Here is a 16235-nt window from a genome sequence, read left to right on the forward strand (position 1 = left end):
GTGGTGGTGGTGGTGGTGGTGGTGGTGGTGGTGGTTTGGTTTGGTTTTTTGTTTTGTTTCCTTAAGTGTTATGTGACCCTTGCATGAATTGCTCCTCCATCATTTCTGATTAGCCAGCTTAGACAAACAAAGGATTGCTGAAGCCCACAGCTTTACATCAACATGGCCTCACCAGTCTTGAGCATAACTGACCAGCTTGCTCTGGTCAGCTGGCAGGGAGCTCTGCTGGCAGGAGAGAAAGACCACCAGACTTTTGTCTTGGGAAGGAGCTAAAGAAGTGAGAGGTTTGCCACTACTATTTATCAGTGGTCCTGTTCCTCACTTGTTTGCCTGTCAGGGATCTGACTAAGGGCTAGATTCTCAGAAGCTGGAGGGATTTTTAAATGACAGTGGAAGCTCTGGATTAGGATTTTCCCTCTATGTTTCTGCAAACACTACACTTTGGTCATGGGAAGAGGAACCTGAGAGAAATCTCACTACCAGTGTCGCCAAGCATTCAGATTGGTGGTCAAGATTATACATGAACTTTCTGAGCTTCTAAGTGGTGAAAAGCCTGGCTAGACTTCCCTCTAATAGTTTAGTATAGTCAATGTTGTGACAGGTTGCGCAAACCTGGCTGTATAATATGCTATGTATATGTACCATTTCTGCCCTGTTTAAGCATTGATTTACTCTTGTGTTGAAGTTAATTCAAGATTAAAAATATTCACCTTCTAACATACATGTTTCATGGAGGGATTATGTGACTATACTCAAAGATCAAAGTCTGACATTCCTGGAACTGCAGGACAGTTTCAACATCATTTTGCTTATTCTTTACTCCAAGATTTCTAAAGTTACTGACACTTAATGAGTTGCATGCCACAGTTTAAGAAGCAGTAGCTTCTTCAAAGTGGGATCATAGCTGTGTATTAAACAATAGCAACAACAAAGTTTCCTTTGTGTGGCTTACATGATTTCTAAGAATTGATCTCAGCAACACTGACTATGCATTACTGATTGCCACAGTTATGCTATGTAATAATCAAAAACTAAACTTCAGTGACATGGAACTATAACCGTTTATTCTGCTTGAAGGCTCTGGGTCACTTCTCCTTATCTGGGTTGGGCACAGTAGACCTCTGCTATGGTCACTGTTGTTTGCAGTGAGCTATAGGCTCATTGGCCAGGATGAAAAATAAAAGCTAACAAAACATATGCTGAGTCATAGGCTTGGAACTGGGAACAGTCATTTCCACCACATCCTGTCCATGTCACAAAACCACCACAAGGTCAAAGGATGGAACACAAATTTGTACTTCTTAGACAGACATTTACGCAAAGATCATGTTGTAAGAAGTTAAAGATTACAGGAGAGGTGAAGAGGGGCCATTTTGAATTATCTGCCATGCCTATGTGAAAATGTGAGGGAAGGGGGTTTGTTTTATCTTTCCACTTTATAATTGCAACTACTCCATGATTACAGAAGTCCCACATTGTTAACATTGTAGCTATCCCAGACTGCACATGTTTGTCTTTTCTTTTCCAGAGTATTCTCAGCTATTGTCTTTGGTGCCATGGCAGTTGGGCAGGTCAGTTCATTTGCTCCTGATTACGCGAAAGCCAAAGTGTCAGCATCCCACATCATCAGGATCATTGAGAAAACCCCTGAGATTGACAGCTACAGCACAGAAGGCCTAAAGCCTGTGAGTTTGATGATTTCCGTGGGTATTTATCCCTAACTTCTCAATGAAAAGACACGAAGAGTTCATTTAATAAAATTTTGGCTTTAATGCAAAAATATTATATACCCTTGATGAGATCTAGATGAATTGGTTTGAATAAGTGTTAATACTGTATTAACATTCATCACTCTTATAAAACAAAGTTACAGGGAGAGATGAATACTGACCATTGTAGTCTAGGAGAGTACGTACGTTGATGTTATATTAAGAATTCATGCTGTGTAACCATTATCTCTTTAGATTGAATTCCAGAGATGTGAAATGAAGCTCAGTATGACAGGAGCTCACTTTTGACACCTGGTGCTAAGGGTTACCACTATACACTGTTTTCAGTATCGCAGTCAAGCTAAGTGTTATTGTTCTCATTGTAGAGTGTGTTAGAAGGCAATGTGAAATTTAATGGAGTCATGTTCAACTATCCCACCCGACCCAACATCCCAGTGCTTCAGGGACTGAGCCTCGAGGTGAAGAAGGGCCAGACACTGGCCCTGGTGGGCAGCAGTGGCTGCGGGAAGAGCACAGTGGTCCAGCTGCTTGAGCGCTTCTATGACCCCATGGCTGGATCAGTGGTAAGCACACTTTTGTATTCAGATCATCTTAGTTATCATCATTTCAAATGCCTGGATATGTTTAACTCTTGAACATAGGCCATGGTGTTTGTTTGTTTGAATCCTGAAGTAAAAGCCTCTGTTAAATAATCTGACAACCCAGGTTTCATGTTCAGTCTATGCCAACTGTACTAATAAATTCATTCAGCTTCTCTCTCAACATACTGCTCCTCTGTTCTCTGTTGCAGCCAGCCTTTTACCACCTATCTCCCTTGCCATGGTGAGACTTCAGGTGATGGTATAAGAGTTGGCAAAACCCAAAGTAGGCAGAAAGAAAAAGAGAGTTGCAGGAGATGGGGATGGGAGGAAAAGTCAAGAGCAGGACACATTTCAGTGCAACAGTCATTTGCAAGGGCACAGGCTGTTCAAGTAAGACGAGGACTGAGACGTCATGATACAACATACAGCAATCTCTGGCTTCTTTCTACCACCCTTCTCTCAGTGAAGCGTTGATGAGCAAGCAGTGTAGCACAGTTACAGATGGTTAGAGAAGGATGTGGACATTTAAGTGAGTATGGGCTATGAAGATGATCCAGGGGTGAAAAGGAAGAACAATAGCAGGAATGGTAGAAGTTCAGGGAACTGGCTGAGAAGAGGCCCAAGCATTTTCATGGTGGACTAAAACAATCTACTGACATAGAGGACATGTTCTTGTCATAGCTGGATAAGACAATCTACTGACATAGAGGACATACTCCATGGTACAACAAAACAAATAGGACTCCCAAAGTAAGGTGGACACATTAGGAGAGTGGGTAGGGAAATGGGGGAATACCCTTTTGTTTCATCAACTGAAGTGGTAAGGGAGTAATCAGGTTTTCATATTCAGCAAGACTTCGAGAGCCTGTCAGAAACTATCTTAGGTCCTGGGGATGAGAGAGAAATCTTGTAGGGAATGATGAATTTAAATTATTATAATGAGACAGAGGGATAGAGAAGGAGCTAAAGAGAACTTAGAGCAGGGAATGTTTATTCTGTATGTATTAACTTATGGGTACTCAGACTGTATAACAACTACAGAAACATTAGCAATGACCCATAGCTCCAGGGTGCCTTGGCAGCAGGAGGGACTGAAATGAAAGAGAACTTTCCCTCTGCCATCATGGCTCTTTATAACTTCTAATAATTATTCACTGCTACTTAGACATTTTTTATTCTCATGACCTTATTCCATCAAATCTTTAACAGTTGTAGATCTCTGTTTCTTACTTTACTGCCATTTATAAAACCTATTTCCTATGAGTCTGATTTCATGTTTTAGTTTTATCACTGAAGTTTTAACACAGGACTAAATAATGTTATACCATATTCAAAATTAATGAAATGTTGGTTCTTAGACTCTGATTAAATTATCAATAAATATAAATAAATATTTTATTAAATATATTATTAAATGTTTTTTTGTAAAGAGTTGAAAGATCCAGGTTTTGGTAGTTTATGCCTATAATCTCAATATTTGAGAGGTCTAGGCAGGAGAATTTCCATGAGGTAAAGGCTAGCCTGAACTACATTGTAAGTTAAAGGCCAGCCTGGGCTACAAAATAAGACCTTATCTCAGAGTTGTAGAGTTAGTGGGAGACAAATCAGAGTAAAATACATTGATACGTACATATGAAAATATAATGATTTACCCATTATTTTATTTCAACTAAAAGCCTTTTCCTTAACCTCATAGTAACCCTAAGAGTTTTAGTATTTTGTTAAATCTGAATTGTGCTGGTCCTGAAGTTGATCTGTGAACCCTTTCTTTCAGTACCTAGATGGCAAAGAAGTAAAGCAACTGAACGTCCAGTGGCTCCGAGCTCACCTGGGCATTGTGTCCCAGGAGCCCATCCTGTTTGACTGCAGCATCGCTGAGAACATCGCTTACGGAGACAACAGCCGGGTCGTGTCTCATGATGAGATTGTGAAGGCGGCCAAGGAGGCCAACATCCACCAGTTCATCGACTCGCTGCCTAATGTATGTACCTTGGGCCCCTTTAACTTATTCTGTGATGATCCACACCCCACTCTGGGGATGAAACCCAGAATATCGCACATAATAAGCAACTGTTTGACCACCTAGCTATACTTCTTGGCCTGTCATCAGAAACTTAAAAATCTTTTGCCCAAAGGTAAAGAAAATTAGCAACCAAAATATATCATACTAGCATAGAAGCATTTATTCATACTTTAACCCAGTTAGGGATTATGCTTACCTGTCACTGTGAGAAAGAAATAGAATATTAGACATATTCAAGTATAAAAGACAGGAATTTTGAGGACTGGAACAGTCATTTTGTTTATAAGCTTGGGTATCTACCTGCTTCGGGCCTGAGGATACATCTGAGCATCTTTTCCCAGGTAAAGGGTAGATAGGCACCATCTAGTCTCCGCTGTGGGTTCACTGCTGCTGCAGAGGAAACAAGCATGGTCATTCTGTAGTCTCCTCAAAGATCTAAGTATCACTGTGGAATCAGGCCAGACAAGAAAGGCTCTGTGAATAGAGCCGAGTCAGTAGGATGGCTATGGTATTATATGATCTATAACTGATATACCATCCATTGTAGGGTCCCAAGCCACACTCTTAGAGTGAACTATCAAAATATCCCCTGAGCTATTCTCCTAGACTAGACTTTTCTGAGTTCTTCCTACAAGTTAGATAAATCGAACCTCTCACCTTCTTGTATACCTACTTGGGTCTAATTTTTTTCATGTGTCTTATATAACTGATATAAACTCTCCCATTCAGTAAGTGCTCATGATAAAACAAAACTTGGTAGCCTCAAAGCAGCCAGGCAAGCATGACAGCACCAGGTGGTCCAAACTCTTCCCTAAAACTTTCATTACCTTTGGCTTTCTCACAGATAACTGCTACTCTCAAGCATATCACCGGGAGGAGGTCTGTCTCCTTCCTCTCCTCAGTGAGGTCCAACTATGAATGATTAACTTTTTGAGGCTCAGATATTCAATTCAAAGTACAGAACTCTGGTCACTGTTTACTAATATGAGTCACTGACTCTCAAAGGTTGAATGTAAACCACCATCACCTTATCACCTTGGAAGTCGTTAGGAATATGAATTATCAGGCCCCACCCTAGTTCTGATGAAAAAAGAGAAATTTGACAGGAGGGTCCAGGACTCTGAGACTTAAATCCCAGGTGAGAACTGATGCAGGTTACAACACAGAACCATTATAACTATGCCTCTTAAATGTATTTTGTCCTCTAGTAGTTGGCTACCAAAAGGATCACCTCTAGACTTCAGTTTTTCTGTTACTCAGAGCACTTCTGTGGACATTAGGATTCTTATTCTCAGTGTTCTAGACCAACTCTATTCTCCAGACATCTTCTGAGTGACTGGACATAGAAATTGGCTTGCTTTGCCTTAGTCTTTTTCCTCCTCTGTGTAGAATTAATTAACACTGTCCTTAGAGGCCCCACAAGGATCACTGCTCAGTTCCTGCAATCTGGACTCTGTACTCACTAAGAGTGGAACACAGAAGAGCTCCTGGATTCTGAGGCAGATGCAGCTTTGGGATGGAACCTATATCAATCATCTGCCCAGAGCTTACCTGGGGCCTTCTCTACAAATAAGAGCCGTGTTCTGGCACCATAGTACTAGGGCTATCGAATACAGCAAATAAAAAAAGAAGAATCCAGGGTTTGGAGAGATAGTTCAGTCACTTAAGTGCTTGAGGTAGAACCATGAGGCCCTGAGTTCAATCCTCAGCACCCAGGCAAAGAGCAAGGTGGAGTCCATGCATGTAATCCCTGTGGTGGGAAGCACATACAGGAGGATCCCTTAGAGTTCACATCTAGCCAGCCTAGCTGAATCACTGAGCCCTAGATCCTAGTGAGAAACCCTATCTGAAGAAAAGAAGTGCACAGTTCCCAAGTTACACATGTATGTGCGAGTGCACACGCACACACACACACACACATGCATGCGCGCAGACACAGCTCCCCGCCCCAAAAAGGACTTCTCATATATAGAGCCTGGTTTTAATAATCAAAATGCAGGTATAAACATCAAAGCAAACATTTTGGCTATAATCTTAACATACTAAGGCTCAAATATGGGAGAATATTGTTTCCTCATTGTATGTGACACCATATCCAATGTACACCTTATAATCTCTGCATCATATTGCCTGTTAGTAATGGTTGCCTACTGTGGGAAACAGTACAGGAAGATTTTTGAATGGAATATGAAACAAAAAATTTTTGAGGACTACTTGACTTTACGAAGTTAAAGTACAAATCCTCAATGTCAATTAAAAGTATAGGATTGTTGGTGATAGCTCATAAAAACAAAGACCCAAATCCTATCATTCTAATAATTTTTTTTACTTTAAAATACTTCACAGGGTATCATCTCCAGGTCAAGCGTTGATAATAATGTACAGCTATTTAAATTTCCTTCTAGTCTTGCCCTAAATGTTATGAAACCAGAGGCTGAAAGTTAGCACTATGCCTACACTAATAAATTTTGGATAACTCACACGAAAGCATATTATCTTAAGGTATCTATTTTCCAGACAGAGGATAAAGCCAAGAGCAATAGCATATAGCTGTCATCTCACTACTTGTAAGACTGAGACAGGAGCTCTTCAAGGCTAGCCTGGTTGAAGTAGTAAGTGTGAGATTTCCCTGAGATGTACAATGAGATCTTATTAGAGGAGAGTGCCAACAAAATGCTCCATTTGATCCCCTTAGAAAGACCTAACCATTACGAGCTGCACTGCGACCTCCCTTAACAAATAAAATGTAAAAACACATTAAAAATAACAGAGACATTGAATCTGCCATTTTAGAACTGTTTTGGTTTTTTCCTATGAACCTAATTTAGACCTAAGTTTTCTAGATACTACGTTATATTATTGTAAATATAATGAGTGAGTTTTAGAATTGATTTTTTTACTTCGATTTTGACTGTTAAATCCATGTTCTACATTTTATATTATGTTCGTTAGAAAGTTGTATATTCTGTGATCAAACTGTGTTTTGTACTTTTCCATTGGCTCTATTTTCATAACAACCAAATTCTGTTCACAGAAATACAACACCAGGGTAGGAGACAAAGGAACTCAGCTGTCGGGTGGGCAGAAGCAGCGCATTGCCATCGCACGCGCCCTCGTCAGACGGCCTCACATTTTACTTCTGGACGAAGCAACATCAGCTCTGGATACAGAAAGTGAAAAGGTAAGGAGTTAAGTTGAGTTCTTTCTCCGCCTTAGTAGAGAACACTGCTCCAGATAGCTGATTGTTGCTGTTGGCTCCCAGTGGAGTTTAAACATGTCTGCAGCTGGGACTTAGGAGACCTTCAGTGATAAGAGGCAGATTAGTCATGGACCCTATGTTTTCCATGATGCTCTGCCTACAAGCTGCATGCTGGCAGCAGTCTGCTCCTGCAGGCAACATCTCTGCAGCAGCCTATGAGGAGCTGAAGGTGAGAGTTGGAGTCTGACAGTGCCCTAAGATAGCCACTGCTGCTGCCTTCCAGCTTGAGAAAGATTAAGAGTTGAGCTATCTGAAAGGCAGATGGACAAGGGATGTTTTCTACCTGCTGTGATGGCTTTGGCTGGTGCTCCAGCTTCCTGCATGTACCATGAGCTGGGCTGGAGGACCACCTTGAGGGATGTTGTGTGGCAAGACTCATAAGTGTTTTAAATGATTGGATAGATGTATTTACTGCCCTTACTTTAATATTAGATACCTCCTGACTCAGAATTCATCCAAATTGAGGCTTACTTCTTTTCTGGTATGACAGATACCTTATTTCACCACTATGACTGTTGAAGGAGAGAGAGTACAAATCCAGGATCTGGTTATGGAAGGGGATCTATAAGAAGAGCACTGTTTATGTCATTAATTCTTTGGTGCAATTGTGAAACAGGTTGTCCAGGAAGCGCTGGACAAAGCCAGGGAAGGCCGCACCTGCATTGTGATCGCACACCGCCTGTCCACCATCCAGAACGCAGACTTGATAGTGGTCATTCAGAACGGCAAGGTCAAGGAGCATGGCACCCACCAGCAGCTGCTGGCCCAGAAAGGCATCTATTTCTCAATGGTTAGTGTGCAGGCTGGAGCAAAGCGCTCATGAACCGACCATGTAAGATGTTAAATATTTTTAATGTTTGTATCCATATATGGCATTTAATCAAAGTCAAAAGGAAACTACTTACTAGAATAGCCAGTTATCTATTTCCTGTCACAATGGAAAGCATTTAGTCTGGTTTAGAGTCTTCAGAGACTTTGTAATTCAAAGAAAAAAAAAAAACAAATACATCATCAAATGGAGAGTAATGGTTGAAAACACATTATAAAATTTATAAAAGAGTTAAAAGTAAATGTTTGATAATATATACTTTTATTTATACTTTCTCATTTGTAACTATAACTGATTTCCTTGCTTAACAAATTATGTATGTATTAAAAATTACTGAAATATCTGTACAAATTATATATATATTGAAAGTGAACGTATTTTTGAGTTATTTTACTCAAAATGCATATGAAGTTACATATTCTACCAACTGGAATATTGTACATAATTTTGGCCTTTAAAAATTAGTTTATTGTCGGGGGTCACTCTATGGGTAAAGTGCCTGATGGTACACTGACGTGAGTACCTGAGTTCAGATCCCTAGCAGCTAAGTAAGCAGCAAGGTGTGGTGCATTTGTAATGCCAGTGCTAGAGGCAGAAACAGACAGATCCTGTGGGCTCAGTGGTCAGCCAGCCTAGCCAACATAGGGAGCTCCAGGTTCAGTGAGAAAACTTGTCTCAAAAATAAGAGGGAAAAGCAAATAAGGATATCACACATGTGCACTCATACAAATGCCATACATGCAGAAGTATGGATACACACACACACACACAGATTAACAGAGGGCAAGCAAAGAATTAAGAGGGTGGGACTGGGACAAAGGAGGGTACCTGGATGAATATGACTGAATGTACATGTATGAAAATATCGTACTGAAACTCACTATGATGTATACTTAATATATGCTAATAAAATATTTTAAAAGGAAGAAAAATGTCCATAATTGTAAATAAGAGGATCTTATAGTTAAAAGACCCTAAGGATTCTAACAGATAATGCTTAGATATAAGTACTTTCTTTCAGTTGATAAATGGCTTTTCTAAACACCACTAAGGAACATACTGAGAAAAATCAGGGAAACACTCTTATTCCCATTAGTCTCAAAATAATAAATAAATAAAAATAAATAACCTAGGAAAAAAACATAATCAAGAAAGTAAAAGACCTCTATAATGAGAACTTTGAAGCATAATAGAAAGACCTTGAAGAAAATCATAGAAGAAGAGAGACTTCCCATCTTCACAGATCATCAGAATTCATTTGATGACGATGGCTCTCTTACCAAAAGGGACCCACAGATTAAATGTGATCCAAATCATAAATTCAGTAATCTGTAAAAGTTAATCCTAAAATTCATATAGAAACTCAGAGATCCCAGATGTCCAGAACAGTCTTGAGCAGAAATAACAATGCTGGAGTTTTCATAATCCCTCATTTCACGTTATACTAAAGAACAATACTAATAAAACAGTATGTGTTGATGAAAACAGAGGCATACAGACCAATAGAATACAGTATAATACCTAAAAATAAACTCATGCATGGGCTTTTCACATAGATGTCAAAACATACAAGTTGGGTAAAAGACAGTTTCTCCAATCAGTGATTCCAAGAGAACTGGATTTCCACAGGTATGACAGTGAATCTCTCTCCAATGCTCTACACCAAAATAATTTAAAACACATCAAAGGCTTGAGCGTAAAACCTAAGACTTTGAAATTGCCAGAGAGAAAATATACATAAACCACTTAAAGATATAAGCATAGGTCAGGATGTGCTGAAGTAGACTCCAGCAGTACAGAGAATGATCATAAGGTCCTCCCCACAGGATGAGAAAATAGTCCTTTCCAGGTAGGTATATGACAGAGGATCAATTTCTATTAAGAACTATATTATATTGGAATTTATAAAGAACACTAAAATTATACACACAAAAAAATCAGTCAATAGCAAATGAGCACACAACCAGTTCTCAAAAGAAGTCTAAATGGCCACTAAAAGCAAAATATTCAATGTATTTAAAACTCATATGTAAGCACAAAAGATACGAAATAACCATAATGATCTTGGACAAAAAGAATAAAGCTGGAAGAATTGCAGTACATGATTCAAAGCATGCTTCAGACCACAGTAGCGTAAACAACCTGCCACTGGCAGAAGAACAAACACATGGATCACTGGAGCAAAAAAAAGGTCCCGGGAATGAATCCATGTTTCTTTAGCCAAATGATTCTTAAGCAAAGTGCATAAAACATGCATTAGAGAAAAGAGAGGCTCTTCAGCAAATGGATGTGTGAGAACTGGATATCCACATGTGAAAGACTGAAGCTAGACCTATGTCTCTCACAAATGAAAATCAATTCCAAGGAGGTAAAAGACTAATGAATGTAACAGACTTGGAATCCACCTGAAGAAAGCAGAGGAGAAAACTTTAACATGCTGGCGCAGACCACACCTTCCTGGATACGAAGCCAACAGCTCAGGAAACAAACGTCAGCATGAACAAGCACTATTACATCCAATTATAAAGCTTTTACACATCAAAAGACGTAGCCCAATGAAGAACCAACCTGAACCAACCTGCAGAGTAGGAGCAAAATCTTTCCCATTTGGCAGATGGTTACTAATCCAGATTACACAAACCACTTAAAAGCAACAACAAGAAGCAAGTAATCCAATTTAACTTCAAAACTGATAAATAATCCAAAAAGATATTTCTCAAAAAAAAAAAAAAGTGACAAGACTCCAACCCCCCACCTCTATTAGGGAAACATTTTGCCATGCTTGTCCTTGTGATTTATAGGTTGACTGTTGATTGCTTTTCTTTCTTGCCAACATGCACAGCACCTTCAAAAACCAGGAGATTTAGCCTTCACAACTGTTTAAACTGCAGAAAATAACTTACTGTGCCTGGGAAACTCTAAGTGATACATCTCCAACACAACCCCTACACCACAGGCTCAGGGATGATCACAGACAAGGGGAAGAAAAACGGTAAGGGCCAAGGGACTAGGAAGTCTGCTACGACATTGCATCTTCTGCACATGACAGGGAAGGCATACCCATGAAATCTCAGTATTATGATCTCATAAACAAAACCTGCACAATAACAATACCAGTTGACATACCAACATGGATGGGGGAAAGCTCACATGGCCCTACTCCTAGACGAAGATCTATGGACAATCTCAGTGGGAACTGACAGGGAGACTGAGTCTTCTCAAGGGATAAGTACCCAATAGGTTAGCCAAGTCCAAGTGGCCATCCCTAAACATTTACTCAAACATAAAAGCAACACAAAATACAGCCAGCAGACTGTATTTATAGATACGTAGGCGTTTACATATATACAGAACAATAGTTGAAGATGAAGAGGTTATGAAAGGTGGATTTGGAGGGTGGGAAGGGAGGGGAAATGACATACAGTACTCACATATGAAATTCTAAAAAAAAAAAAATTTAAAAATTAAAGAGAAGAATGACATGATCTCATTTTCTGGAACACGGATGAATGTGGAGACCATCGTGTTATGAAAACTAAGCCAAACTCAGAACAAATACAGCATGTTTTCTCTCAAATGATGGAAATATGAAGAGATGATATAGTGGCAAGGAGAGGGAAGGAGGCGTCTAAAAGGAGGGGGGGATGATGGGTAAAAAAGGACAAAATATATGTAGGGTGTTTCCTCCCATGTGTCGATGCTGAAGTAGGGCCCCTTGGGTGGTGAAAGGAAGAACATGCCCAAAGTGCAATGATGCACACCGAAGCATCATCATGCAGCCCATTACTGCGTGTCTCAAAACAAAAGGTAATAAAAGCAAAATGTAAAATGGCTAAGGAATAGGTGAAAATGCTAACCACTGCAGTCTGGGCCCGAGCATAGAGCAGGTCACAGGTGGCAGCTCCATACCCAACCCCAGAAAACCGAGAGAAAGAGGGACTCCCAGGAGCTTTATCTCAGGCAGCATCCCAGGTAAGGAAAAAGCAGCACTTGCCCCAAACAGGGAGCAACCGAGACACACTGGGACCCAGGAATCCACTCCTGACCGGACTCCATCCGGTCAGGGCCCGAGCACTCGGCAGATCCCAGGAGGCAGCTCTGCACCCAATCTCACAGAATCCAGAGAAAGCGGGGCTCTCAGGACCTCTCTGCCAAGCAGTATCTTAGGCTAGGAGGTGGCAATACTTGCCCCCAAACAGGGAGCAACCTGGACCCACTGGGACCCAGGAATTCACTCCTGACCCAGAGCACGGGTTCCTTCCGATTTGCCCCCCCCCCCCCCGCAGGTCGCGGAAGTCAGCTCTGCACTCAATCTCACAGAACCTAGAGGAAGCGGGGCTCTCAGTAGTTCTAACTCAACCAGTATCTTAGACTAGGAGGTGGCAATACTTGCCCCCAATCAGGGAGCAAACGGGACCCACTGGGACCCAGGAATCCACTCCTGACCCGGAGCCCAGGCCCCTTCCGGTTTCCACCTGAGCACGGAGCACATCTTGGGCCTCAGCTCTAACCCCAGCAGCAAAACCCATCCCAAACAGTTCTGACACAACCTAGATAATAGGAAAGACAGGCCCCAGTCAGAGACAGCTCTGATAGCACAAAGGTGAATCCAGATGGCAAAAGGCAAGCACAAGAACACAAGCACCAGCAACCCAAGGTACTTGCCATCATCAGAACCTAGTTCTCCCACATTAGAAAGTCCTGAACTCCCCATATCACCAGGAAAACAAGAACCAGATCTAAAATCACTTCTAATGATGATGCTAGAGGATTATAAGAAGGAAATAAATAACACTATCAAAAAACTTGAGGAGAACACAGGAAAACAGGATGAAGTCCTTAAAGAAACACAAAAATCCTTTAAAGAATGGAACAAAACCATCCAGGACATAAAAATGGAAGTAGAAACAATAAAGAAATCACAAAGGGAGACTACCCTGGAGATAGAAAACCTAAGAAAGAAATCAGGAGTCATAGACACAAGCATCACCAACAGAATACAAGAGATAGAAGAAAGAATCTCAGGTGTAGAAGATACCTTAGAAAATATTGACACAACTGTCAAAGAAAACGCAAAATGCAAAAAGTTCTTAACACAAAACATCCAGGAAACCCAGAACGCAATGAGAAGACCAAACCTAAGGATAATAGGTATAGATGAGAGTGAAGATTCCCAACTTAAAGGGCCAGTAAATATCTTCAACAAAATTATTGAGGAAAACTTCCCTAACCTAAGGAATGAGATGCCCATAATCACACAAGAAGCCTACAGAACACCAAACAGACTAGATCAAAAAAGAAATACCTCCCATCACATAATAATCAAGACACAAAATGCACAAAACAAAGAAAGAATTTTAAAAGCAGTAAGGGAAAAAGGCCAAGTAACATATAAAGGCAAACCTATCAGAATTACACCTGACTTCTCACCAGATACTATAAAAGCCAGAAGATCCTGGACAAATATCATACAGACCCTAAGAGAACATAAATGCCAGCCCAAGCTACTTTACCCAGCAAAACTCTCAATTACCATAGACGGAGAAACTAAGATATTCCATGACAAAACCGAATTTACACAGTATCTTCCCACAAATCCAGCTCTACAAAGGATAATAGCAGGAAAGCTCCAATACAAGGAGGGCAATCATATCCTAGGAAGAGCAAGAAAATAATCCTTTTCCATCAAACCCAAAAGAAGATAACCACACAAATGATGTCTCCACTATTAGCAAAAATGACAGGAAGCAACAACACCCTCTCCTTAATATCTCTTAACATCAATGGACTCGATTCCCCAATAAAAAGGCATAGGCTAACGGACTGGATACGCAAACAGGACCCAGCTTTTTGCTGCTTACAGGAAACCCACCTCAGTGACAAAGACAGACACTACCTTAGAGTAAAAGGTTGGAAAACAATTTTTCAAGCAAATGGCCCTAAGAAACAAGCAGGAGTAGCCATTCTAATATCAAATAAAATTGACTTTCAACTTAAAGCTATCAAAAAGGATAAGGAAGGGCATTTCATACTTGTCAAAGGAAAAGTCAACCAACATGAACTCTCAGTTCTGAATATCTTTGCGCCAAATACAAGAGCATTGACTTTCATAAAAGAAACTTTACTAAAGCTCAAAACACACATTGCACCTCATACAATAATAGTGGGAGACTTCAACACTCCACTCTCAGCAATGGATAGATCGTGGAAACAGAAACTAAGCAGAGATACAGTGAAACTAACAGAAGTTATGAACCAAATGGACTTAACAGATATCTATAGAACATTTCACCCTAAAGCAAAAGAATATACCTTTTTCTCAGCACCTCATGGTACCTTCTCCAAAATAGACCATATAATTGGGCACAAGACAGGCCTCAACAGATATAAAAAAAATTGAAATAATTCCCTGCATCCTATCAGATCACCATGGTCTAAGGCTGGTCGTACAAAAATGACAAAGACAATGGAAAGCCCACATTCACATGGAAACTGAACAACACCCTACTCCATGATAATCAGGTAAGGGAAGAAATAAAGAAAGAAATTAAAAACTTTTTAGAATTTAATGAAAATGATGACACATCATACCAAAATCTGTGGGATACAATGAAAGCAGTGCTAAAAGGAAAATTCATAGCTCTAAGTGCCTACAAAAAGAAACTGGAGGGAGCATACACTAGCAGCTTGACAATGCACCTGAAAGACCTAGAACAAAAAGAAGCTAATACACACAAGAGGAGTAGACGGCAAGAAATAATCTAACTCAGGGCTGAAATCAACCAAATAGAAACAAAAAGAACTATCCAAAGAATCAACAAAACCAGGAGCTGATTCTTTGAAAAAATCAACAAGATAGATAAACCTTTAGCTAGACTAATCAGAGGGCAGAGAGACAGTATCCAAATTAATAAAATCAGAACTGAAAAGGGTGACATAACAGCAGAAACTGAGGAAATTAAAAAAATCATCAGATCCTACTACAAAAGCCTATACTCAACAAAATTGGAAATTTTGGATGAAATGGACAATTTTCTAGACAAATACCAGTTACCAATGTTAAATCAGGACCAGATAAACCATCTAAACAGTCCCATAACCCCAAAAGAAATAGAAGCAGTCATTAAAAGTCTCCCTACAAAGAAAAGTCCGGGACCAGACGGTTTTACTGCAGAATTCTATGAGACCTTCAAGGAAGACCTAATTCCAATTCTTTTCAAACTATTCCACAAAATAGAAACAGAAGGTACACTACTCAATTCATTCTACAAAGCCACAATTACGCTCATACCTAAACCACACAAAGATCCAACAAAGAAAGAGAACTTCAGGCCAATATCCCTTATGAACATTGGTGCAAAATTACTCAATAAAATTCTAGTGAACCGAATCCAAGAACACATCAAAACAATTATCCATCACAATCAAGTAGGCTTTATCCCAGGAATGCAGGGTTGGTTCAATATACGGAAATCCATCAATGTAATCCGTTATATAAACAAACTCAAAGAAAAAACCCACATGATCATATCACTAGATGCTGAGAAAGCATTTGACAAAATTCAACACCCCTTCATGATAAAAGTCTTGGAAAGGTCAGAAACTCAAGGTCCATACCTAAACATAGTAAAAGCAATATACAGCAAACCAGTAGCCAGCATCAAACTAAATGGAGAGAAACTTGAAGCAATCCCACTAAAATCAGGGACTAGACAAGGCTGCCCACTCCCCCACTACTTAGAGCAATTAGGCAACACAAGGAGGTCAAAGGGATACAAATTGGAAAGGAAGAAGTCAAGATTTCACTATTTGC

The 16235-nt window shown here is 40.0% G+C and overlaps 1 protein-coding gene across 2 annotated transcripts in view; it reads left to right on the forward strand.

The window, feature by feature from the left end:
• The window catches only part of Abcb1 (ATP binding cassette subfamily B member 1), a 144806-nt gene extending 135458 nt beyond the window's left edge, over positions 1-9348 (forward strand). For both annotated transcript variants that reach the window (XM_028776061.1, XM_028776059.1), the window contains 5 exons: positions 1529-1685; positions 2096-2293; positions 4086-4292; positions 7369-7515; positions 8210-9348. In XM_028776061.1, the coding sequence (XP_028631894.1) occupies positions 1529-1685; positions 2096-2293; positions 4086-4292; positions 7369-7515; positions 8210-8416 (916 nt within the window). In that variant the 3' untranslated portion in view covers positions 8417-9348. The remainder of the gene's footprint in view (positions 1-1528; positions 1686-2095; positions 2294-4085; positions 4293-7368; positions 7516-8209) is intronic.
• Positions 9349-16235: the final 6887 nt, after the last annotated feature.

This window comes from Grammomys surdaster, unplaced genomic scaffold, assembly GCF_004785775.1.
Source record: "Grammomys surdaster isolate TR1022 unplaced genomic scaffold, NIH_TR_1.0 264, whole genome shotgun sequence".
Classification (NCBI taxonomy): Eukaryota; Metazoa; Chordata; class Mammalia; order Rodentia; family Muridae; genus Grammomys; species Grammomys surdaster.